Source organism: Taudactylus pleione, unplaced genomic scaffold (assembly GCF_031769625.1).
Source record: "Taudactylus pleione unplaced genomic scaffold, aTauple2 ptg000191l, whole genome shotgun sequence".
NCBI classification, from domain to species: domain Eukaryota; kingdom Metazoa; phylum Chordata; class Amphibia; order Anura; family Myobatrachidae; genus Taudactylus; species Taudactylus pleione.
In genome coordinates, this window is record NW_028284593.1 from 2,447,557 (window position 1) to 2,475,136 (window position 27,580).

At 43.7% G+C, this 27,580-nt stretch overlaps 1 protein-coding gene across 10 annotated transcripts in view; it reads right to left on the minus strand.

Annotated features, from left to right (window-relative positions):
• The window catches only part of ARVCF (ARVCF delta catenin family member), a 974,893-nt gene that overhangs the window by 66,542 nt on the left and 880,771 nt on the right, over positions 1-27,580 (minus strand). For all 10 annotated transcript variants that reach the window (XM_088476674.1, XM_088476676.1, XM_088476675.1 and 7 more), the window contains 2 exons: positions 13,466-13,965; positions 8,047-8,230 (listed from right to left, as the gene is read on the minus strand). In XM_088476674.1, coding sequence (XP_088332800.1) covers positions 8,047-8,230; positions 13,466-13,965 — 684 coding nt within the window. The remainder of the gene's footprint in view (positions 1-8,046; positions 8,231-13,465; positions 13,966-27,580) is intronic.

Consider the following 27,580-nt stretch of genomic DNA (forward strand, 5'->3'; position numbering starts at 1 on the left):
TGGGAGAAAGGAAATGTAAAATAGCAAGTGGAAGAAATCTAATCTATGCAGTTGCCTGTTCCCATCTGCTTTTTTTTTTTTAATTGCAGAATAATAAAGCAACTGGAATCAATGACAAGCATCCAAATATGAAAAAAATGCACTTGATTATACTGTATATCACTATATTTGGTTTACGTAGACATACATTGCAACAGTTAAATCTAATACTACAATCTGTGATCGTCACACGTTCAAAAACAAGCTTACTCTCCACGCCAACATGACAACCCAGCCTTCAGTCCAGGTCATACACAAAAGTCGCCGCTTGGAAATTATAGCCCATAAAATCCATTACAAATAGTATCTTACAAAAGATATAATGAATAAGAGGTTTTCTTCTGCTTATCCTATACCCTTTCAATCCATCCAATATGTTGATATTGGATGGAAAGGGTCTAGGAGAAGGGTCTAGGATTTTCTATGGTCCCAACCAACAGCGCTTTCTGAGCTCTCTCATGGATTTTGAGACATTATACTATAACTACTCCTTACGCAAAGGCCTTAATCTTCCACCTTTATGAGCTATTTTTGGATGCATTTGCCCACATACGGAACCAGTATGAACTCAAATGTGAGAAAGACATGGACAACCCATCAGATGGGGAGTCATGGGAGGGCATGAGCGGGAAAATTGCCAAAAGCTCAATCTCTACTAAAAAGGAGACCTGGGCTAAATTTACGAAATGGCTGCTTAAGGTTCTGAGGAGATCATTTAAAGCACCGCTAACATTAAGTGTAAGGCATGCCATAGCCTGTAAAGTCCATTAGAGATGGTATCATACACAAGATATATTGAATAAAAGGTTTTCTTCTGCTGATCCTAGATCCCTGCAGAACTATGGCCTGTGGGAAACTCTGTTATATTATTAAGTTGCCTGATAATCACTCCCTACTGAGATTTTACCCATAGCCTCCTGTACGCTACTAAATGCAAGCAAACCTGGAACTGGAAAAAGCCAGCTCACCTTATTTCTGGTATGTCACAGCAACAACAACAACAACAACAACAAACTGCACCCGATTCAGAGCTGGATGTAAGTGTGCAAAAAAAAAAAAAAAGAAGTCTCTCATATGGACGTGTTAAGGGAGTTACTGTGCACGGACATTGAAAGTGGGCATATCAGGCCTTGCACAGTTTGGCGCACGTTGGTGCACAAGGGGAAGGCTGAGACTAGCATTTTCGTATTACCGACAACGTGAGTCCGCAAGAACAAAATTAGCAAAAAGACCCTACAACTGCATCCACTTCTGAATCATGTTCACTGTCTACATGACCATGGACACATACTGTATATGCACCCTATGATTATTCAGACAAAGTCCATAATAATTATTCTATCTAAAGAATAATCCTCTTCACTAAACTCATTTAGAGGCCTTCTAAACCCAAATGATGGGAAACGCATACAGTCAGCTCCATATCGGAAACCTCTGCCCAATACGTTTTAAGTTGTGTGGCTGGACACCCCCAATCCCCACTTTTCTTCCATTTATACCCTCCTCTCTCTGTTGAAGACCCCTGCGGATGTAACAGTTGAGTGGAAGCACTAGATTGTTACCACAAAGTTAGTTGCTCTGTTGGCAATATTACTGTATGTTCTAAAGATTTAAAATAAAGAATAAAAAATAGACATATATCATATGGCACACTACAGAGCAAGATTATTTTTAAGTAAAAGAGTCTCTAGGTATTTGCTCTTTGAATGCCTTTAATGCAGAATCCCTTGCGACTCATCCCACTGATAGATGGAACACTCAAGCACTGTACAAGGTTTTTAAATTACACCACATACACTGCTTGTAAAGCATTAGGCTGTGTGTAACTAGGTTACATCTCCTCTTTTAGAAACGCTGCATAATTTATACATCCAAGAAGTTCAACATACAGAACGAAAATCCAAGACAGCAGAAGCTTTCAGCAGAGAGGCAATGGTAATATGTGCAGCAATATGGCCCCGGGACACTCTCTCCTTGATCTAGGCAGCAGAAGACCCCAGTTTATCTACAGATCACCAAGTTTATCTCGAACAAGAAGTGTGAATGCAGAACCTTTAACCTTTAGTACAATAAACATTATTTACACCCCATCTTTTAATGGCTCATATTTATTATCCCAGGGCCATCTTAATGGAGGTAGAAGAGAACATTATTCCACATTTCTCAAAAATGACATTATTGAGATTGCATGAAAGATAAGGTTTCAATGTAATTCATTGTGAAACCTCTGATTCCCAGCTACTTTCTTTGAGAGACAAACTCTGCATTAATCACGACTGATAGGGGAGGTAGAGCGCTGACTCATTCCCACACTGAGCTTTTCCTATGTTCTGCAGAGTGCAGACAGTGCAAGTATAAAAGGTAATGGGAAATAAGCAATAGAGCGAGGAGGATTCATCTAGCAAATGTTACAATTAAATCAGTGTCCGTTTGCATACTGGAACAGACCTACATGAATGTAGTATGCTAACCGCGTTCTAGGATCAGTAGTTCGATGTTCTCAGATATCACACAAGCATGTGTGTATATGCATATTCAAACCCCTAAAAAGTCAGATTTGTCTATATTACAAATGACATTTACACATTATTCCAGACAGTTTTTTATTGCGAGTCAGTAGCCAGTGATTCCAAACCTCGTCCTCAAGGCACACCAATAGTCCTGGTTTTAGTGATATCCAGGCTTAAGCACAGATGGTTAAATCAAAATAACTGAGGTACTAATTAAGTCACCTGTGCTTAAGTATGGCTATCCTTAAAACCTGGACTGTTAGTGTGCCTTGAGGACCGTGGTTGGGAACCCATGCAGTAGGCTCTTAAAGTAATTTTTAAACTCATAAATCATTGTTTATCTGCTGCTTAAAAACATACAAAAAAAAAATAATTAAAAATGTTGCTTGCATAAGTGTTCAACCCCTGTGCTGTGGAAGCTCTGGTTTACGCGGATGAAAGGTTTTGTCCATTTCTCAGCAAATATTTCACTGCCGAGATGGTGTTAGCTTAGGGATGGACAGTGTTAGGTTTTCGCCAGAGATAGTGTTTTTAATTGGGGCCAAAATAAACCATTTTTGTCTCATCAGACCAAAAAAAACTAAAAACTTATCCCACATTTTAGCTGGGTTACTTTGCTGTTTTCAAGGCAAACTCCAGACACGCTATGATGTGGTGTTTCTTCAGTAATGGCTTCTTTCTAGCCAACCTCCCATACAGGCCAGTTGTATGCAGAGCACTTGATATGGGTGACTGGTGCACCCTCACTGCAGTCTCTGCCACTGAACCAGGCTTGCCTACCCTCCCGATTTGGGTATATCGGGTGCCTCTCCCGGCCCCCCAGAAAGGCAGGCAAGCCTCCCGGCGGCCGCCAACCCTCCCGACCCTGCCTCCCAGAGTAAACTAGAAACCCCTGCAGCGGGGGGGGTGACGAGATTTGCGCTGAATCGAGTCATCGTGGCCCCGCCCCCTGCTTCACAATGAAGGAGGAAGCTGAATCTCGGCACGAATGCACTAAACTCCATAGCTCCTACAAAGTGATAGTTGGCCTCTCTGTGGTTTCCTTCAATAGTCTCATTCTTACTCAGACGCTGAGATTAGTGAGACAGCTTTGTCTTTGCAGTGGCTAGGTGGTATGATGCAGATGTATTATCCTCACAATAGATCCAACAGTGCTTACTTGGATATTATTGTGTAGCCTTTTCCTATCTGCTTGTCTATAATTTTACCTTTAATTAGAATGCTCTTTTATTTTCATTCGCACTGTGGATTCACAGTATGACCAATGTCATTTGAATTAGGGGACCTTATATACATAAATGCTGACCTTTTCTTAATGATTTATAGGTAGAAGCTAAGTGAAAGCCAATTGTCTGTTTAAACTTGAAGCTTAAAAAGCAACATTTAAATTTTTTTTAATCTGTAGACAAAACAATGAATCATAGGATTGAAAACGTACTTTAAAGAGCCCCAGGGTTTGCAATAAAGATACTTCCTGGAACAATCTATGTAATACATATAAAGATCTCCCTCGTTCCATAAGACTATCCCCCAGCCTGCATCGCTTCAAGCGGGTGCTGAAAACCCACCTGTTCATAACAGCGAATCTATGTCACCACGCATTCCAGCTCTTAACTTCCCTTACATTGGCTCACTCCTTATGTCTTCCGTTTGTCTCCCCCTTCCCATACACTGGAGTGTTGGGTACGCACTAGACAATATGTCGTCCAATCCTGTGGATCGGAGCAACATATCGGGTACATCTTCTAGTGTGTACCCATGATATGTGAGCTCTGTGTGTTAACGACGGAATGCTGAACGTCCGGATGGAGATAAGTATCGCACTGTCCAGCACTTGCGGTTAGGTTTAGGCACCTCCGGGGGAACATTAGGGTTAGGTATCCCCCAGACAGATTAGGGTTAAGCTGTGGGGAGGGGGGAGGTTAAGCATAGGCACCACTGGGGGGAGGTTAGGTTTAGGATGCAGGAAGGGGAGGTTAAGGCTAGTGGGCTCATAGTTTATGCAGTCTGATATTTTAACTTTGTGTCATTACTTCAGCTCAATGGTCATTTTAATATATTTTTGGTAATGCGCCATATTGCCATAAAGCAACTACTAAATCAAATAATGTGTTGAAGAATGATATTCATAGCTATTTTTGCAAAGAGATCTATTTCAATTTAAATGTGGTGATCATTTAAGAAGAACGGAAAAAAATGATGTACAGGACTGTCATTTGTGGTGGACAAGTAAGACATGAATCTGTCAACAGTTCCAATTTTCGGCGTATAAAAGGGGCTTAACCATCAGGAAAACAATTATCATCTACCCGGAACGTTTGGTCATTGGTTTTGGGGAGGGGAGAGGAATCACAGGGAGTGGTTTGGCCTATTTTGTCCCCCAACTGCAATTAGAAATGTTGGCAGGTATGAAACTGGTACCGGAGGCAAGAGTGTAGGATCAATGTAGATGTGCATGAGAAGCTGCATATACAGATGTACAGTATTCAACCTCGTTTTTACTGCAGATGCGTCAAACGGCCCCTCTCGGCGCGTCTGGAGATGCATGGGACCTGGCAGCTGACTCACACAAAGCATATCGTGCTGCATGGCATATTCAGGCTACATGAGCAGGGACACATCTGTAGCTCAATGCTCAATTATAAATCAGTATGTTTGGACCAAGTGACACACACGCCCACACACACACACACCCACCCACACATACAGACACAGTGCCTGATTCATTACGGAACGCAACTGCGAATACAATAGTGATTACGCACGCAGTTCAACTGCGATAGCATGCTAATCCATTGCGATCGCTATGCCACCACTGCACTACACAAGGATGCCCACTTTACCTTACACACATACATAATGTTTAGCAAGACTGCGAAAACAATGGTACTATCGAGTACCATCGCAGCCTCACACACACTTGCACAAGCTCTGACCTTACTCAGAAATTGCTAACTTCAGCGCACGCTATCAGGCCTCAGGCTGTGTAGGGCATCGCAGTGGATAATTTATGCAACGACGTTCAAATGCACTGGCACGCCTGCATTTCGCTGACCACCCTCCTGTCTCCAACCACAAATGGCACTTCCTGTCAACCATTCTGAGATGGGTCTGCGTAGCGGCTGCAATTGCAGTCCCGATCGCTGTGGCCGTTTCACGCACGCGCACTCCCGATTGCGTGCGTATTTGCAACTGCTTTCCTTGCTGAATCAGGCCCACAGTTCTCTCCATGGGTGTGTATCATATGTATCACTTATAAAAATACATACGGGTCAATCCTATTAGGTGCGATGTGCCGTTGCACCCTTCGCTACCCAACCCGAGCCTGGATTTGCATAGTTTTGCTCGGAGCCCTATGTGCATGTAGCTGCACATTCATCAGCTGCATAGACACAGCCGTCCAGACACTGTCTCACAACACTGCTGCCCTCCTTACACTGCACTTACGTAGGGGCTGGAGGTGTTACTGCTCTGTGCTGTCACTTACATACATAGGTGCTATGTAAGGAGGGCAGTAAGTTCCCTGTACTTATGGCCCACCTACGCCCTCTGCCTCTCCTCATCACCCTCTGCCCATCACACTCTGCCTCTTCCCAACAGCCTCTGCCACTCCCAGTCACAATCTGCCCATCACCTTCTGCTTATTCCAGTCAATGTTTTCCTGTCTCAGTCACCCTCTGCTTGTCTACCTATCCCAGTCACCCTCTGCCTATCACCCTATGCCTCTCCCATGTCACCATCAGCCTCTCCCCCGTCACCATCAGCCTCTCCCCCGTCACCTTCAGCCATTCCCCCGTCACCCTCAGCCATTCCCCCGTCATCCACTGCCACTCCCCCGTCACCCACTGCCACTCCCCCGTCACCCACTGCCAGTAGAACAATTTGTGGAGCCTTCGAGCAGTGCTGCTGCCATCAGACAATGGTGAGTTTAATTAAAAGGACAAAGAATATTATTTGATTAAAGGGGGCACAGATTAAATGGAGAACAGATTAGAATTTTTTTATTAAATGGGGCACAGATTCATTAAATAATAATAAAGTGGGCACAGATCATTCTTAAACGCTGGGAGGCTGTCTGTATTGTTTGGTGTTCACATGGCACCCTATCATGCGGCATATTATAAACTCAGGGTGGGGCCTAGAAGGAAAGATGCTCAAAGCATATTTTTGCACTTGTGCCCACCACTCGCAAGTTCTGCCACTGCGTTCACACATACTGTAGGCACTAGGAAAGGGAGTAAAAATGCATGAAAACTAACAAACTTCTTACACGTGTGTTTTTCATGAGTTACCCTTTTACCATAACAATGTGTCCTACTAGTAGCATGTGCTACAGCATGGAAACAGGACACTAAAATTCAAAAGGGGCAAATTCAATTATATGCGATGTAGTGGCATTCCAACATCCGAAGTCTTGGCAGGCAGACAGACAGGAGGCCTGTTCTCTGCTAAATAGGGACATGGCCACACTGCCTGAGTTTAAAAAAAAAAAAAAAATGTATACCACATGTTTTGGAGAGACCTGCCTCCACAGCCTGCAGCAGTGCATATCTTCCACCCCCCTGCGATTCGGAATGAATATCCCGATCGCGAGAGTGTTGGGAGGAATGCATAATGCAAATAGAAAAAGTATTAATGGTTTCTAAGTGTCATTTATCCAGATACCCGAAAATGAAACATAGAATAAAGATAATATTGAAAGAAAAAAAAAAAGGTCCTATAAACACTGTTAGCTACAAGCTATGCGATACTGCCCAACATTTCAAAAAGTAGAACAGTGACAAAAACATGCGGCAAGCTCGGCCCAGATTCAGCATAAAAGCAAAAATTCAACAAACATATGCCCACTTTCAGGGTACATGATCATACCTGCACCACCTCCTTTGGCATCGTATGCACATCACATTTATAGAGATGACATAATACCATGCAATTTATTTTTACAAATTAACAGCAAACCACACTTAGTAATGCCTAGGCAACTCTGAACTTTATGCTAACTGCGGTGAAGTCACTAAGAAGGAATCGTTCAGAGAACTCTATTTAAAGAAATGAAGTTGGCAGCAGGTATGGAAAGAGGAGTCACTGAGATTCAACCTATTGATCTCCTGACACTTGAGGGACTGAAGATCTAATTCGTGCACTAATGTAGAAACGTTGAAAAATAGTTACGGATGTAAAACAATGAGCAACACGCAATCCTTTCACCAGATGTAGTATGCATTTCAATGAGGAAATGGATAACGATACTGGAAGGACCGAACAAAGCTATCAGGCCACTTGTTCTGGGACATAATGAGGCATAAAATATTAGTGAACACTATCTACTTCCATCAGGAGCCAGACAAAAAAAAACAAAAAACAAGACTTTTTTTTACACTGAAACAAGAACAGAAATATCACTGTCAGCTGATTTTGCTAATACAACCCAATATCTTTAACTTAAATACTCGTGTCTAATGTGACGATATCTTAGGCAGTGTCAAACCCACATTACCTCAAGCAGCCAGAAGTGTTCTTAAACACTGTTGTCCACTCTGCATCGCGGGGCTTGGAGTCCTCGTTGGGTTCATTCTCCCAACCAGAGTGAGGGATGATCACCTCATTAGTGAGGGTTTGGAGACCATGGTTGATGATAACCATTTTTAAGGGTTCATATGAGGACAAGTTCCACAGAGTGCCTTTAGGGAGAAAGACAGACCATTTTAGCTGGGTGCATAGGAAAGTCAATTACTTGTTCTTCATCAGACAGGCCGTAAATCTGCTCACCGATGGGCCACATCAGTCATGTCAGGCATGCAATACGGTCATTCAACCAGACATTGTACAGTATAACCACACCTTTGCCATCTTAGAAATTGCCACATCAGGTTTCACCAGCAACACAATGCATAGGATGCCACACTCTTTCCAGCTCGCTACAGCAAGCATTACATAAACAGAAAATGTAACCATTCTCCAAATAAAACCAAACATAGTGGAGTGATAGCAAAACAAACATTAAATAAATGTACGAGAACAGAAAAAGAGTAGTATATACATAAATATATAATATAAATAGTATTTCCTTCAAGTCATTAAAAATCTACATCATCCAAATACTTTGTTGCCATTTTGTCTGCAACTGACATGAAAAAGGAAATGAGAGTGAACAATAGTGAGAGAACATCTGCTGCCTACGAGCCATGTGATATGTGCAATCAATACTGCATCTGCTTCATTTGTCAACAAATTTGAGAGTATAGATTAAGAATGGGTAACTTCAGCCCACTGCTTAGCTGGAAGATTACCCAGCCCTGTGGGTTACAGGCCTGCAGCACTCTCTCATTTGTAACAAAGCTCCATTCTGATTGGTGCATAGTACAGATTATTATAGCACATAATGTAAGAATCTGTGTCACTTATCAACTGACCCTTGTCAGCCACTGCCTAGTGTACAACACAATACTTCAAACATCTGATCTCAAGATATGTTTTTCTAGCCACATCATATTGTCAGCGTTCTGACATAAGACAGATTACTGTATCCCATCAAGCTCTGTATACAAAACAGTTTTTGACAGAAGGAAAATTTAAAAGTAAATATGTATTTTTTTTAAAATAGAAGGTTTCATCTATTTGCATATAATGTGCACAATATGAAATCGTATTGCTTAATGACACTATGCCATTTCTACTAGATTATTACATGTTTATTGCATGATCATTTATAGGCAGACTATGATTGGCTCTCCTCAACCACCTGATATTACGCTGCTCAGTCAGACTCTGTGACATTGGGCCTGATTCAGAGATGTACGTTAAGCTGATGTTTTCGTAGCTGAGCGATTATCGGCAATCTGTGCATGTGTCGGAGTAGCACTGCGCATGCGTCAATGTACATTATCGTAGTCGCTCGCAACGACTATTTATTCGCAGTGTGATTGACAGTCAGGGAGCGTGTGGGGGAGGTAACATGGCGTGAAGGAACCCAGGCCAGTTATCGCGCTGAGTAACAAATATGTGGGTCCCAGGGACCCTCCACTTATAAAAAAATGGGGTCCTACCTGACCATTTCTGGGTCCCATCATAATTTATGCTTTAGAGCTCCTCATATGCCCTTCAGACCTCCCCACATACCTCCACACATCCCCACATACCCCTAGAATTCCCATCTGATGCCAACAACAGCATCAGACCTCTCCACATGCATGTTTAATGCCTCCATGATCCTACAGGTGCTATGACATGTCTGTTCACAAAACCCATAGTGAATACGGCATCAGGTAATAAGAGGCATATTTATAAAAGAATGTGTGTGGTATATCCAGAAAACAACTGTTTTAGGAGGTGGTATGTAAATATTAAGAACTACCTGGATATGCGTACAGGGGACCACAGCAGATATTCCCGAAAAAGGGGTGTGGGCATTTAGAAAAGGGGGCATGTTCTTGAGATGTGCTCCCTTTTCATCACTCTAGGGGGCGTGCCCATCACTCATGGAGATGCTGGACTGCCCCCAAGCACTCCCTGCAGTGTGAATAGATGCTGTGCCATGCCGATCACTGCGGCCCATGGGTGGGGACAGCTGTTTTAGCTTTTCACTGTATGGTGTCCCTTATTCATGTTACGTCACACAGTAGTGCCTTTTATTCACGTGACATCACACTAGTGCCACTTATTATAACACATTATGCCATGCAGTAATGCCTTTTACACATTTAGAGCACACAGTAATGCCCTTTATATATTTATGCCAGACGGTAATGCCTGGCCTTTACACATTTATGCCTCACAGTATTGCCTGGCCCTTACACATTTATGCAAAGCCTTTAGACATTGATGCCACACTGTAATGTCCTTTACACTTTTATGCCACATAGTAATGCCCTTTACACATTATGCTACACAGCAGTGCCTGGCCTTTTCACATTTATGCCACACAGTAATGCCCTTTACACATTTATGCCACACATTAATGCCCTCTAAACATTTATGCCACACATTAATGACCCACCTTTACACATTATGCCCTTTACACATTATGCCACACAGCAATGCCCATCCTTTACACATTATGCCACACAGTAATGCCCCTTATACATTATGCTTCCCCTCCCCCTTCCAGTTTACCCAAACAGCCTCTTACCTAGCTGTGTCCCTCTGACAGCCCGCACCTACATCAGCTGGCTGGAGCCCCCACATCCGCACCAGCAAGCAGCCACTGTCATTCAAATCTGGCACTGCTTGCGAGCCAATCGGAGCTCACGGACCGGCAGCCGCTGCTGGTTGGGTGCTAGTCCACGAGCGCCAATTGGCTCAGGACCGGTGTCTGTTTGAATGAGAGGAGCGCTGTGTCTCCTTCTGCAGGGCAGCTGGGCCAGGTCCCCGGAGAAGCGTTGTGCTGCAGACAATCCCTGACAGCTATAGCGTGTATTTGCGATCACTGCCAGGCGTACCTGTATGCAAGAACTAGGATTCCAGCGTCTCAATTCCCATGTTTCTGCATGATCATAGACTCACTCAGGTCTGTAACAATCGAATGATCTGCCACCAATGCCACGTCTATGTATGCAGATACTGCAACATTTTACGCAGATGCTTGGATTTACAAAGCGGCGGTTGCGACATTTGCATATTTTCGTATCAAAGCTGTGTGTACATACGCAGCAGCGGCATTAGCGCAAAACCTGTGACTAAGGCCCATTGTTCTTTAGGCTATAGCACAGACTCTCCTATAACTACTTTACGATATGCAATCGGGAATCCGGCTGACGTTATACCAACAGCCGGCTTCCCGACTGTCATATCCCGGCGGGGGTTAATGACTGGCGTCTAGATGTAGACGCCATTCATTTTACTGACGCCGGGAGACCGGCATCCCGATCGAAGTGATGCCGGGCGCCGCTGCGGACAGCCACGGGGAGGGGGGGGGGGTTAGGTTTAGGCTTCCCAGGGGGAACTTATGGTTAGGCACCCTCCCGGGAGGTTAGGGTTAGGCTAGGGGGAGGGAAGGTTAGGGTTAGGCACCCCTGGGGGAGACTTAGGGTTAGGCACCCCCCCCCGAGGGACAGGTTTAGGCAGCGGGGAAGGGGGGGTTAGGTATAGGCACTTAGAGGGGGGATTAGGGTTAGGCACTGGGGGGGAAGGTTAGGGTTAGGCATCCTAAATGAGGGTTAGGGTTAGGGGGTTAAAATTAGGTTAGTGTATACTTACCTTAGACGATCGGGATTTCCTCCTCTGCCAGCCTCCTGGTGTCGGGATTCCAAACGCCGGCCAGGGGACCGGCGGTAATTCATACCGATTCCCTACTTTACATTTAGTTTATGGCAGATCATAAGGAAGCATTATAATCTTCAAAGTAGCCAGAAAATGAAGTTACTGCAATAAACAAGACTTGCAGCTTCCATAAGCAGGCATGACATAAACAATATCTGCATGTACATATTCTGCAATGTACAAGTCCATTCACATTCTCTAACTAGACACTGACAGTTATGACCACCAATAACGGCCTGTCTGTGACAGAACAGTCTTAGAGAAATATACAACATTTTTAGTAAACCAAGGCAGAGGTACCATTTAGCACTATACAGATTATTCTTTTACAGCTAAAATGAAATATAACATCTAGCACCATTCACTAATATTTATGGAAATGTTCTCAGGGATGTGTTAGAGCTTAAGGTATTTGATATAAGACTGTGAATGTGGGGCGAGAATTTTCCTGCTATCTGTAACCCAGCGACATGATGCAGTAACTTTGTGTAACTGTAAGACGACCATAACGCACAAATCAAAATTTGGTCAGAAACAGTACAACTATGCAATCTGTACAGTAAGCATTTGTGGCCGCAAAGGGACATTGACCCTGCTTGGAGAATATAATGGACAAAGAGTGAGAGTACAAATAATAATATCAACTATCTTAATTTCTGGAACATTTACACATTTGTCTAACTTATTTTCCAATTTTTAAATCCTTTAATAAAAAGAAATTAAATTTTTTGTCATTAAAAATATACAAAAAAATATTTAGAAATGACATCAAAACCCCATAACCGAAATAGGATCGAAATTAATCAAAATGATTTAATACATTAATATTTACATTTTGTAGTATTTGTAGGATATAAAGCATGTCTTTCTGCCATCTCCCAGCATTAAATATCTCCAGCTAGGATTTTTTAACTACAAAAAAACCATAGTGAAGAGTTCTGCGTTTATTTGATAGTAGTATTAGAGAGGAAAAGGCAGAGCAGTGTTTACTTTCCTAAGTGTCTGGGAGGGATCCTTGCCATTTTCACCCAGGCTCCTGGATCCTCCCTAAGAAATTATATACTGGCGTTTTCCCTTCAGCATATAAAGGCAAGCCAAGGGCGTCAAATGCTTGCCAGATTCCTGAATGTGTTATGGGACAGCCATTTCAAGACTGCAGCCTACTAAAACCATGCCAAGAAGTGATACGAGTCAGACTTCAGTTATTTCAAGCATGAGAAGTAGCAACATAGAGAAAGGAAATGGGTAAATAATATCAATGGCTATACTAAATTCTGGAAGCAATGAAAGGATGACAAGGATATACAGTACATTGTTTTCAAGACAAGGCTGGGTGGGCGGGATCCTTATTTCTTTCTTGTGACATAGGACTTCCAGTGCAACTTTTGTACCAGGGCGTCTGGTGTCCTAATTGCCAATCTGCCCCTGTGTCACACTCAATTGATGTGACTAGTTGTGTGTGCATGAGATCTGCTGTCTGTGCATGCAGATAGAAGCATATATGCATAGAGAAGCTGGTGATCCACAAACACAATAACAATTTGCCAGCAGAACAACAGTGTGCATTGTTAGTGTCCACATAGTTTCACAGACACCTGGTATTGCCTTAAATGCTCAACAACTAAACTAGGTAAAACTATAATTTGAAATAACCTCACCTGTTATGAGCTCCCTTACTTCCATGTCATTTGTCTTCCTCAGCAGTCGGATTAAAGCAGGAATACCATCACAATTTTTAATTGACACTTTGTTTTCATTATCTTTTCCATATGAGATGTTGCGGAGGGCTCCACAGGCTTTACGATGGACTTCAGGCTTAGGGTGGTCCAGTAAACCCACAAGAATGGGGATGCCTTTGAGATGCCTTACCTCCTTCTTTATTTTATCGTTTTCATAACACAAGTGCTGCAAATAAGCAGCTGCATTGGACTTGACTGGATCAATTGGATGATTGAGCATTGCAATAACCTCTGGTAGGTCGGGATCTCTCCACCGTGGGTCTTTGCGGATGCTGTCAATAGAAGGAGACCGCTTTCCCAAACGGTCTATACTGGCCAGGCTTCCTCTCTCTGGCTGAGCAAGGGGTGCTGCATAGCCACCGTGGAGGTAAGGGATTCTCTCCTCAATCAGTTCCGACTCTAGGGGATCGTCATAGGCCCTGATGTAAGACAATAAAGATACAAAGATACAAATATAAAGATACATATCAATATAACTGTAAAAAGAAAGGAAATATTATAAGTGATAGAAGGCTGGGAGAGTTTCTAGTGCCACTAGCGGATCTTTTATTTATCTCATGACTTACAGATCAGCTCTATGTGTTAGTAACAGATTTACATGCATTACTTTACAGATTTTAGATCAAAATGTGGCTTTGTTAAATACTACACCAGTGGTTCCCAAACTGTGCGCCGTGGCACCCTGGGGTCCACCACCACATAACTGACCCTAAGGATGACAGATAAGCACAATTTATTTCACTTTACAAAAAAATTTTTCTGAATTTCTCAAGAACAAACGTTTGGCTTAGAGGTGCCATGAAAACAATGCTGATACTCTAGGATGCAGTGATTCAAAAAAGTTTGGGAACCTCTGTACTTCACTATGATGTCACCCTGTAATGAGCTTTCTTTGATATTATTTTGGGGTAACAGGAGAATCACAATGACTCAATTTACTGATAAGCGTTTGGATATTTTATCTTTGGGTACAGAGACACTTTTGTTAATGTTATGTGTCCTTTTTACAGTAATAGCATTATACACTGAAGTGCTTAAAGTCAGGGGATAGATGCGTGGTATAGTCTAGGACCCTCTCTATCCCAGCAAAGTGCAGCAACTCGACGTGGCATTGATTCCACAAGTAGATGGAAGACCCAGGGCCGTATCTATAATGGGTGCAGGGTATGCGGTACACACAGGGGGGCCCGTACCGCACACCTTGCACCCATTATAGTCTTTATACTTACCTGTCCATTGTCTTCAGAGTGCTACTCTGCAGCGCTGGGACAGCACTGCAGAGCAGCAAAAAGCATTTGGAAAATGGCGGCGGCCATTTTCCCAGTGACTCGCGCATGTGCAGTACTGCTGTCCCCGGGAAAATGGCACGGGAGCCATTTTCCCGGAGATCCGCACATGTGCAGTCTATTCTGGCACTTAGCCAGAATCTACTGCACCCGTGGCACCGCCGAAGAGAGTAGGGGGCCCACACTGAGTCTGCACATGGCCCCCTCCTCTCCCGCACTGAGTCTGCACATGGGCCACCTCCTCTCTGAAAACGCCCCTGGGAAGACCCAAGGAGAAATGATTTTTATGTAATTAATGGGCTCCCGATCAAGAAGGCGTTAACGCTGCTCAGTTCGCTCTACATAGCCCGCAGCTGACCGAGAGGACCTTCAAGTTCTGCACCTCCGCCTCCCCTGTGTTGGCACCAATCAGATTCATCCTTCTGGTGCACGAGCGCGCGGTGATGTCATGACGTTGGGCTGTGCACTTTAGTGAGGAGCGGAGATGCTGAAAGATTACCTACACCTGGAGGAGGAGGATGTCGCAGCCTTACCCACGCTGCAGCTTGCAGGGGAGCCGGCTCCCTCTCACCTCCACATGCTGGGAGGCACAGGTGAGGTAACCCAATGCTGGTGCTGGGAGGCACATGTGAGGTGACCCAGTGCTGGGAGGTACAGGTGAGGTGACCCAATGCTAGTGGGGGCACAGAGAGAGACAGATGATGAGTGACTGGTGAGGGAATGGGGGTCGGTACTCGGGCAGGAGGAACAGCGGGAACCTGGTGACAGTACACAAAACCCCCAGCACACATTATAATCCCCCTTCCCCCCACACACAAATTATACACCTCCTTTCCCCCACTCATACACACATTATACACTTCCTCCCCCCACCCATACACACATTATACACCTCCTCCCCCCCACCCATACACACATTATACACCTAATTTCTCCCACCCATGCACATATTATACACTCCCTCCCCCCACCCATACACACATTATACACCACCCACCACCACTATACAGACACATCTCTCTCATTTCCCCCCACCACTATACAGACATATCTCTCCATCCCATGCTTGCCAACTTTTGAAAAAGCTTTTCAGGGAGATTGTGAAAGCAGCACCTATGAGCGCGTGTTACAGTGGGTGTGTACTGCTACATCTGAGAGGCGTGTCATAAAAATGATTTACATCCACATGTATACGAGCCCCAATGCAGTTAGTAAGATCTACTTGTTGATGAAAACACACTGATACTTCTTAGAAAATGCATGTAGCCATAGGGATCATTGTGCCTTATACCCAATGCAGGGAAATTATACTAATGATCACATTTGAATGTATATATCTCTGTATTTTTTATATATAACAGTGTCATAACGGGGGTAAGGATGAAATGAGGGAGATTGCTAGACTCTTCAGGGAGACAGGGAGATTGCTACTATTTCAGGGAGTCTCCCTGACAATGAGGGAGAGTTGGCAAGTATGCTCCATCCCCTGCCCCTACAGAGGCAGACTGTACCCCTCTCCACCACTAGACAAACATCTCTCCCCCTTGGCCCCTGCACAGGCACATTATACCCCCTTAACCACAACAGACACATCCCCCTCTTTCCACTACTACAGAAACATCTCCCCCCCCTCCAACACTACACAGACAGACCACCCATTACCAAATGTCTAGTTTTGCCTATGTATATTAGATCTATCATATCAGCCCTTATGCAAAAGGATATGCAAAAGTAATGAATCATTGTTTCAATTTCAACAGGTCACTCCAGTAGACTCTGCAGAAAGATCACTTGTCACCCCAGAAAACGCTTATTAGTTTTAAAATGTCAGTGAAGCATTTAGACCACACACTGCTAGAAAACATTTCACTGACAGCAGGCAAGGTATTCTAGAGGTGATTTACACATATGTAAAATGTTAATTCATAAGAGGAAGACACAGTGATGTATTTTAGCTAAAACAACTTAAATAAGAGTCTCACTGTATATGGCCCGTACCTCGTACGCCACGTGTACTGTTAGATGCTTATTTTTCTGCCCAACATTCCTACAGCCATGTTTAGGTACACTGACTGCTCCGGTTGGGGTGTGACTCAGATGAAGCGTGCAAAGCGTCTCTCTCGCGTCATCGAGCACACATAAAAGAAGCTGCTGTTATCAGCTGAATACAGAGGGAGGCTGTAAAGACCAGTCCACTTATTTGAAAAACTCAATCTGACAGTGCCAGCACTTTGGCCAGAAGCTGCAACCCTTCAACCTACAAGTTAGCAGCCTTTTTAGTCAGGAGCATGAAATGCATATGATTTGTACAAATACTGCACTGGAGAAATCCTCCTAACCTGGCACCTCCTGTGTGAGCTAGAGGCTATGCAGTACCCTTCCCTGCTAAGCTGCATGGAGACTACAGTGTCCCCCAACCTGCAAATCACAACTGGGCAATTTGCTTTTCACCGTCTATTATATAACTGAATGAGATATGGAGTATATATATTTCATTCTGTATTAATTGATGTAATCCAAATTTAAAAAAAATAATAAAAAAAAATAATAAAACAAATGTATAAACAGTTTGGTTAAATGCAGTATAACACTATAATACATTTGTACAAATTAGCATTATGGAGTTGCTGCCGAGCTGGCTGCAGATACGTCCAAAAATAAAGCTTTAAATGGGTGCGCGTAAAAATAGCGTATGTACCCCAATATGCCGGGGTGTACGCATTGCAAGAGGCAGCCAGATCTGCATCAGTAGCACATGCACAAGGCTTATATCAGGTGTATATCATACTTGCCTACTTTTGAAAAAGCATTTCAGGGAGATTGTGAAAGCAACACCTATGGGTGCGACGGTAAAGTGGGTGTGTACTGCTACATCTGAGGGGCGTGTCATAAACCTGACTTACATCCAAATAAAACGAGCCCCAAAGCAGCAATTGTTGCTCAAAAAGATCCACTTTTTGAAAACACACTGATACATCATTGTACCTTAAAACCAATGCAGCGAAATGGCACTGATGATCCCATTTTGAATGTATCTATATCTTATTTATTTTTTCCCCCAAATATATAACAGATACATATTGGGAGTAAAGTGTAATCAGGGAGATTGATACTTTTTCAGGGAGTCTCCCTGCCCCAGACATTCAGGGAGAGTTGGCAGGTATGTCCACAGGGTAGTGTCTAGGTTTCCTTCGCGGAGAGGACCCTGACGTCATCAGCTACTGTCCAACGTCATTCCCTACCAGCCCGCAAGGGGACAACTTTCTTCTTTAGATGGCAGTTATGGGCATAGAACCACACTTCCGCCCTCGCTCACGTCACTTCCAGGTCCCTAGCGTGAAGGGGAAATAAGCTCTAACATGGCCAGAGACACAAGAAGGATTTCTTTAGAATTTGTTTTTGACACAGAAAACCACATTCGCTATTCTGTTTAATTTAAATGAAAAAGGCCCTTTGTAATGCAGCAGATATATTCCTTATCATGTACAAATCACTGTTTTTTAATTGAGTAGTTTTTATTACTTGATTTTGCATACACACAAAAAAAACCTCATCAAACAATTAAACAGAAATGAAACACAAAGTACATAATTATTGACTGCTAGCAAACAGACAGAACGAATCACCGTATAAAAATATTGTTCACATAAAAAACAAATTACTATATAATCATATAACATAAAAATCACACAACATATCAAATAAATAAAATATGTGAAAATCTGCATATCGTTTATATAACAGAATCAATATCACATCCCAAACCTGTTATATAGTACTCAGTCAGACTGACTTGGGGAAGCATACTTTGAGTCAAGCCAACCAGACCAAATCTTATCAAATTCAGATTCCGCTTTAAGTGTTATATACACATAACGTTCATGCTGCACCGTTAGAGCAACCAGGGACACCCAGGCCTGAAAGTCAGGATCTATAGGGGCCAACCAAAGTCTTGTTATACAGACTTTAGCTAATACACATAAATTTATCGCACATTGCAATTTGTATTTATCTAGAATATCATCATCAATAATCCCAAGGCAACAAAATCAGAGTAAGAATAAAATGAGGAATACCAATATCAGATGTTGCCCGGAGGACCCGGCTCCAAATGAATTGCACCCTAGGACATTCCCATAACATACAGTCAGGTCCATAAATATTGGGACATTGACAGAAGTTTCAGATTTTGGCCTCTATTCACCACCACAATGGCTTTGAAATGAAACAAACAAGATGTGATTTAACTGCAGACTTTCAGATTTAATTTGAGGGTAATTACATCCAAATCAGGTGAACGGTGTAGGAATTACAATGGTTTCTATATGTGCCTCCCACTTTTTAAGGGGCCAAAAGTAATTGGACAAAACTAAACAATCCTAAATCTAACATTCACTTTTTAATACTTTGTTGCAAATCCATTGCAGGCAATTACAGCCTGAAGTCTGGAACGCATAGACATCACCAGACGCTGGGTTTCATCCCTGGTGATGCTCTGCCAGGCCTCTACTGCAAATGTCTTCAGTTCCTGCTTGTTCTTTTGGCATTTTCCCTTCAGTTTTGTCTCAAGTGAAATGCATGCTCAAATCGGATTCAGGTCAGGGGATTGACTCGGCCATTGCATAACATTCCACTTTTTAGCCTTAAAAAACTCTTTGGTTGCTTTTGCAGTATGCTTCGGGTCATTGTCCATCTGCACTGTGAAGCGCCGTCCAATGAGTTCTGAAGCATTTGACTGAATATGAGCATATAATATTGCCCGAAACTCTTCAGAATTCATTCTGCTGCTTTTGTTAGCAGTCACATCATCAATAAATAAAAGGGAACCAGTTCCATTGGCAGCCATACATGCCCACGCCATGACACTACCACCACCATGCTTCACTGATGAGGTGGTATGTTTTGGATCATGAGCAGTTCCTTTCCTTCTCTTCTCTTCCCATCACTCTGGTACAAGTTGACCTTTGTCTCATCTGTCCATAGGATGTTGTTCCAGAACTGTAATGGCTTTTTTAGATGTTGTTTGGCAAACTCTAATCTGGTCTTCCTGTTTTTGTGGCTCACCAATAGTTTACATCTTGTGGTGAACCCTCTATATTCACTCTTGTGAACTCTTCTCTTCATTGTTGACTTTGACACATATACATCTACCTCCTGGAGAGTGTTCTTGATTTGGCCAACTGTCGTGAAGGGGCTTTTCTTCACCAGATAAATAATTCTTTTGTCATCCACCACAGTTGTTTTCCATGGTATTCCGGGTCTTTTGGTGTTGCTGAGCTCTCCGGTGTGTTCTTTCTTTTTAAGAATGTTCCAAACAGTTGATTTGGCCACACCTAATGTTTTTGCTATCTCTCTGATGGGTTTGTTTTGATTTTTCAGCCTAATGATGGCTTGCTTCACTGATAGTGACAGCTCTTTGGATCTCATATTGAGAGTCAACAGCAACTGATCCAAATGCAAATGTCACACCTAGAATCAACTCCAGACCTTTTACCTGCTTAATTGATAATGAAATAACGAGGGAATAGCCCACACCTGTCCATGAAATAGCTTTTGAGTTGACAGTCCCATTACTTTTGGCCCCTTAAAAAGTGGGAGGCACATATTGAAACTGTTGTAATTCCTACACCGTTCACCCGATTTGGATGTAATTACCCTCAAATTAAATCTGAAAGTCTGCAGTTAAACCACATCTTGTTTGTTTCATTTCAAAACCATTGTGGTGGTGAATAGAGGCCAAAATCTTAAAATTCTGTCCCAATATTTATAGACCTGACTGTATGCCAAAAGGTTCTAGAGGCTGAATTACACTATGGCCAAACATCTGAATCCCTCCCTCCAAACTTCACCAAACGAGCTGGTGTTAAATAAGTTCTATGAAATAAAAATAACTGAATCTGCTGAAACCGAACAGAGGCAGTAGATTCACGGGGACAAGCAAGTGCTCTACTCCATTCGTCATCAGTGAGACCACCCAACTCCGATTCCCAGCTCTGTTTCCAACAAGGCAAGTTAGAAGCATGAGGATATGATAGCAAAAATGAATATAGACAGGAGAGTGTCCGCTTAGGGCCTAGATGTAACAGAAAAGATTTTAAGGAGGAGTGCTGCAACAAGAGGGTCTTACTAGCAAATTGAGTATTCAGTGCATGGCGGAGCTGTAAATATCTAATAAAATAAGTAGATGGGAGTTTAAATTCGTCCACCAGCTGAGTAAAAGATATAAAAATCTCATCTTGGTATAACTGATTAATCGTAATAATACCTCTACTGCCCCAAACCTCTCTAGCACTAAGGGAGGAAAATTCTGTCAGCTGTCGGGAACTCCAAAGAGAGGTATCCGGGTCAATCTCACTGAATTGTATTAGTGCATGAGCAGCACGCCAAATTTTCAAAGCCTGTAAAACGAATCATTACGAGAAACCAAAGCATTGAGCAAAACTTGTAAGGGTGTATGTCCCGCTGACACCTGAGAAACTAAAACAGTCCTGTACCCACAGCCACAGATGAGCCAATTGTGCTGCATAATAATACTATTGAAAATGGGGAAGTGCTAATCATCCAAAAAATTTTGACCTAGTAAGTACATCCAACCTTATTCGAGGCCTTTTATACCAACCAATTCAGGGAAGAAATTATACTGTTTAATTTCCGAAACAATGATTTAGGAAGATAAATTGGGGCTTGTTGAAAAATATATATAAATTTAGGCTGCACTATCATTTTAATTAAATTGACCCGTCCTGTTGCTGTCAGAGGAAGTTTGCGCCAAATTTTAATCCTCTTTCAAATATAAAAACAAAGGCAAAATATTCAGAGAGGAATAATCCTCCATAATATCAGACACCCAAATACCTAAATATTTAAAAGGAGTCAACCCAACATAGAGGTAGGGAAATTAACAGGTTAACAGGAGGGCATCCCCTAAGAGGGAGGATGGAAGATTTGTCCCAATTAATGGCAAGACCAGATTAGTTACTAAACCTGTCTATCACCTGCAGAATCAGGGGCATAGCAGTCACGTAGTTCCGAAGGAATAACAGCATGTCGTCTGCATATAAAGCTATCGTATCCATCCAGTTACCCAGGGTAAGGCCAACAATATCAGGATGTATGCGCAGAAGACACACCAGAGGTTCAATAGCTAAAGCAAAGAGACTCGGAGACAAGGGGCATCCCTGCCTAGTACCTCTGGATAATACAAATGAGGGCGAAATGAAACCATTCACGGAGATACGAGCAGTAGGCTATTAATATAGCAACTGAACACTGAACCCATCTCAGAAATACTGGACCCACACCCATACATCTCATGACCTCCCACAGGAAGGGCCACTCCACCGAGTGAAATGCTTTTGCCGCATCTAGAGAGACTACTACAGAGGAGGACTCCTCACCATGAGAGGCCTGAAGATGACAATAAAGACGCCTGTTAGTCACAGACGTCGACTGTTCTGGCATAAAGCCAGTCTGATACGGATGTACAATCTTAGTGACAACCCGATTAAGATGAATTGATAGAATTTTAGCGAGTATTTTTCCATCCGTGGGTATTAACGAAATAGAACGGTATGCATCGGGAAATTTAGGGCCTTCCCAGGCTTAAGTATCACAATAATGATGGCTTCTGACATGGAAGCTGGAAATACAGCTTTATCATATAGATTATTAAAGAGTTCTAAAAGTTGCGGAATAAACAGACCAGCATGTTTCTTGTAAAACTCCAATGAGATACCATCAGAACCAGGAGCCTTACCACCTGGGAAGGAGTCGATAGCAATTTCGACCTCTTCTAGGGTAAAAAAAAACCTTTCCTCAGGAGCCAGTTGTGGGAGACCAATTGCTGCTACATAGGACATCAGATCAGCTGGGGTGCAAGATAGTCTAGAGCTATAAATATTTTTATAAAAGTTAAGAAAGGTGTCAGCAATGTCACAGGTGTTGGAAACCAGTAACCCATCTGTAGTAAATATTTCAGGGACAGCTGTGGAGGGACGGTCAGCATGGACTAAGTGGGCCAAAAAACTGCCAGTCTTATCTGCAGACATATAGTGGGAATGAGACTGGAACAGCAGCCGGCAGGTAGTCCTATCAGTAAGATGGGTAGTCCAAGCAGACTGAGCCGCCAACCACCGAACCCGAGTCTCTTCTAGCCTATTTTGTAAATATTCAGACTCAAGTGAACGGCAAGTATTCTCAAGTTCAACCTCCTTCACTCTAGAATACATTTTAAGGTCAGCAACCCGTTTAAGCAACATCACTCGCATAAGGCTTTAAATGCATCCCAAATGACTTCAATTGGAGCAGAACCAGCATTATCAGTAACAAAGCTCCTCCAAGCAGCTTCAATTTCCGAACCTGCCCCCATCTGTAGAAGCCAGGAGGGATGTAATTTCCACAATGTCTGCCCTCTTGGACCATTCAGGTCCACATTCAATATAAGGGGAGAATGGTCTGATATACACCTTCGTCTTATACTCAGCACCAGATATTTTGGGAATCAAACTAGGGGAGACTAGAGCCAAATCAATTCTGGAAAATGAGCAGAAAGAGGAGGAGAAACAAGAATAGGAGAATGGAGGGGGTATATAAATAGCAAGTAAAAATATAGGGACAGTGTGAACCTTACAATCAAGAAAGACATATTGCCCATAAGGGTCAATCTTAACGGCTTTACATATAAACGGTACCGATTTTTTGATAAGGACAGAGACCCCTCATGAGGACGAAGCCCACCCAGGGACGTTTAAGGGATAAAATCTTGTTTCCAACTAAATGAGTCTCAGTAAAACAGGAGATATCAGGGTCATATTTTTAACACTAGAGATCTTTTTATTCTGTCATTAAGCCCCTTCACATTCCACGGAAGTAGTCGTACCATAATAAAAATAGATAATATCTGAGATATAGCAGACTTCCAAAAAAAAAAAAAATGTGTGACATAACAGCCAGCATATACATAATAATAATAATTAAAAAAAAAACGAATAAAATACAAAAACAAACAAAAAAAACCATAACATTCTAAACAAACCCAGCCAACCCCCCTCCCTGTATATCCCGGGATGCAATAAAACCCCCCCTCCCTGTATATCCTGGAAACCGGCTGACGTGATCCCGACAGCCGGCTTCCCGACTGCTTTATCCCGGCGTGGGTTAAATGACAGACGTCTATATCTAGACGCCTGTCATTTTCCCGACGCCGGGAGAAAGGCGCCCGGCATCCCGATCGAAGGGTTGCCGGATGCCGTGAGCAGACAGCCGCGGGGGGGTTAGGTTTAGGGCACCCGGGAGGGACTTAGGGTTAGGCACCCCCCCGGGAAGGTTAGGCTAGGGGGAGGGAGGGTTAGGCACCCCCAGGGGGGGACTTAGGGTTAGGCACCCCCCCAGGGGACTTAAGGTGCCCACACACATACCGACTTGCTCCCAATCAGCCAATGTACACGATTTCCCCTGAACTCTCCCTGAACAGTCATGGTCACGATTTGGAGTTAAAAATGTCCAATCTGACTTAAGATCTATGGTGCAGCCAGTGCATTGTATCCCAGATTGGCTAATCTGCCCTACAGCACGGCAGATCTGAAGATGCGATGTACGACGAGCGGGGACACGCATCGGCATCGTGATCAAGTGTAGAAACTCACAATTTGGCCATTTTTTACATGATCTGTCGTCACGATTCGTCGAAATCGGCCAAATTGGATGAAAAGTCGGTATGTGTGTGGGCACCTTAAGGTTTAGGCAGCGGGGAAGGGGGGGGTTAGGGCTAGGCACTTGGGGGAGGAGGTTAGGATTAGGCACCCCTAAGGAGGGTTAGGGTTAGGGGGTTTAGGTTAGGTTAGTATATACTTACCTGAGGACGATCGGGATTTCCAGCGCTGTCGGGCTGCCACTGCTGGGATCTGTCCATCTGTCGGGCTGCCGTTGCGGCGGTATTTCATACCGATTCCGTATATCCCTCCCAACATAGGCATACTTGGATCCCAAAATTGCTAAATACCTAAACTAAAACAACATAAACCAAAAACCAAATTAAGTTCCCTACAGGTAGCAGGGGCAATCAACAGAAGTAGCCACCAATACATGGGAGCCCTCCATTAGAGACTATGACAGTGAGAGCGTTTAACAAATTATATACAGGAGGAGTTCCATAGACTACCCTCCGAACATAGGGGCATCTAAAACACCCAAAACAATCACACATCAATAGATAAAATACAAACGGAACATTCATCTCTGGAAACAGTCAGATAATTACAACCTGAAAGAAAAATACAGGTAATAGCACAGAATGGATTTTATATCACAGGTAAATCAATCTAAAGCAAGCTGTCCGTTGCCCGGGGCATAGCGATCCAACCAGACAGCCGCCTCACGTGGAGAAGCAAAGAAGCGCGTCTCCCCGCCAGCCACCACACGCAACTTTGATGGAAATAGCATGGCATATGAGAGGTTCAAGTCCCGCAGTCGGCGTTTAATGGGGAGAAATTTAGTTCTATCTTTTTGGACCTCCACCGCAAAATCCGGAAACACTGAAATACGCACTCCATTTCGTTCTAGCGGACCTTTAGTACGAACTAGCCTAAGTACAGTGTCCCGATCCTTATAATGCAGGAATTTAGCAATGAACATGCGAGGCAGAGCACCAGGAGGCAGAGGCCTAGAAGGAATTCTGTGTGCCCACTCAACTGCAAACTGAGAGGAAAAGGAATCTCTGCCATAAGTAGTTGAAAGCCACGTCTCAAGGAAGGACTCAGAAGAGGAACCCTCTTCTTTTTCAGGTAGCCCAATGAATCGAATATTGTTGCGGCGAAGTCTCCCCTCCATATCAGACATCTTGCTTTGCATAACGGACATCTGCTGACACATATTAGAGACACGTTCATGTAAAGGGCCATGCAAGTCTTCCAATGAAGAAATACGAGTTTCAACTTCCTCCATGCGCTCACGGATCCGTTGCATACCGTGATGGAGCAAAGAGAGGTCGCACTGCACCTTTTCAATTTTATCTGATAGATGTTTTCCATTTACTGTAACGGCATCCAGAACTTGTTGCAAGGTGACTTCAGGAGGAGCCGCAGCTTCAGATTCTTGAGAGCTCTCCGACGTTGCATCCTGAGATGGTTTCTGCAAGCTCTCTGACTGAGAAGCAGATGGAGGTTGCAGAGTAGTGGAGCGTGTGAACCGCTCCAATTTAGCTGCTTGACTAGTTTTACCCATAGTTATGGGCAAACTGGATTGAAATGGCAGGAGGTAGTGCTGGAACTAGTAGTAAGGAGAAGCACACAATTTAAAATATGGCTGCCAAGCAGTGTCAGACTGGTCTCCACAGGGTGTAATAGAGAGCTGTAGCCTGTGATATAGAGATCGTTCTTCTATGCAGCACCAGCTGCAGGAATGGGAGAGTTTAGTCCCCACCGAGTCTGGAGCCACTCGGGTGTCAGCTGCACAAGCTGTGTAGGAGGTCACAAACAGGAGGACCTCTCCCGGGAAGATGTCAGCGGCCGCAGCAGTGATGTGAGAGATAGTCTCCCTCCGGGTCCCGCAACACGTGGGCGGCAAGCGTCGCAGCAAGAGACCGCGGGTCGCGCTGCTGTGGTAGATGCGGCTGTGAAGGAGGCCACAGACAGGCAGACCGCTCCCGGGGAGACGACAGCAGCGGCAGCAATGTTGGGAAAGAGAGTCTCCTTCCGGGTCCCGATACACGTGGGCGGCAGGCGCCGCAGTAAGAGACCGCGCGCCGCTTGTTAGATGCGGCTATGAAAGAGGCCACAGACAGGAGGACCGCTCCCGGGCAGATGACAGCACTGGAGATGTTCTCAAGTAAGTCCTTAGGGGCACGGAGGGCAGTCAAGTCAGCAGGTACCCCCATCACCGTCACAGTGAGCAGGATATAGTTAAAGTAGGATAAATGGCAGGAGAGCTCAGAGAAGAAGCTTATTACTCCATTGCAGCCGTGGCCACGCCCCCACAAATCACTGTTTTTAAGAAAAAAGTAATATTAAAATTCAGCCACAAAATCATAATATATGCAGATCAATGGAGAAAGCAGCTTCAGTGTTGAATTTGCAATCTGTCAATCAGAGTCAGCCAGCCAGTGCTGCACCCGCCATCAGCATGCATTCACACCAACCATCCAATACCTGCCAATGATACAGCTACTGACAGGTGTAAATGTGACTACATGAGAGTATATCGGTTTGCAATTACATGAATATGCTCAGTACTCGTATACTTTACACTGCTGAGATAAAGGACAGAGGGCCTGAATCAGTGCGGATCGCAACTGCGATTGCAATAGCGATTATGCATGCAGTCTCCCTGCAATAATATGCTAATCAATTGCGATCGCTATGCCCTCGCAGCACTACATAAGGACGCCCACCTTACCTTAGACACATTCGTAATGTTTAGCAAGACTGCAAAACCATCGGTAACACTAAGTACAATCGGAGCCTCACGCACACTTACACAAGGTCCAACCACCCCCGTCACCTCCCACAAACGGCACTTCCTGCCAATCATACACATGGCCAGAATGCAACGATCGGTTGATTGCATGAGTACTCGCAGTTGCGATCCTTGCTGAATCAGCCCCAGAGATCTCACCTGACCTCAGCTTGAATATGACGTGTGAGGCTTCCTTTATGGGAAACCTTCAACTATATTTGCACAGACTAGATTGGCCTGTTTAGTCTAGGAGCCTTACAGACATCACAGAAAAGCACATGCCAGGTCTATGTCTGTG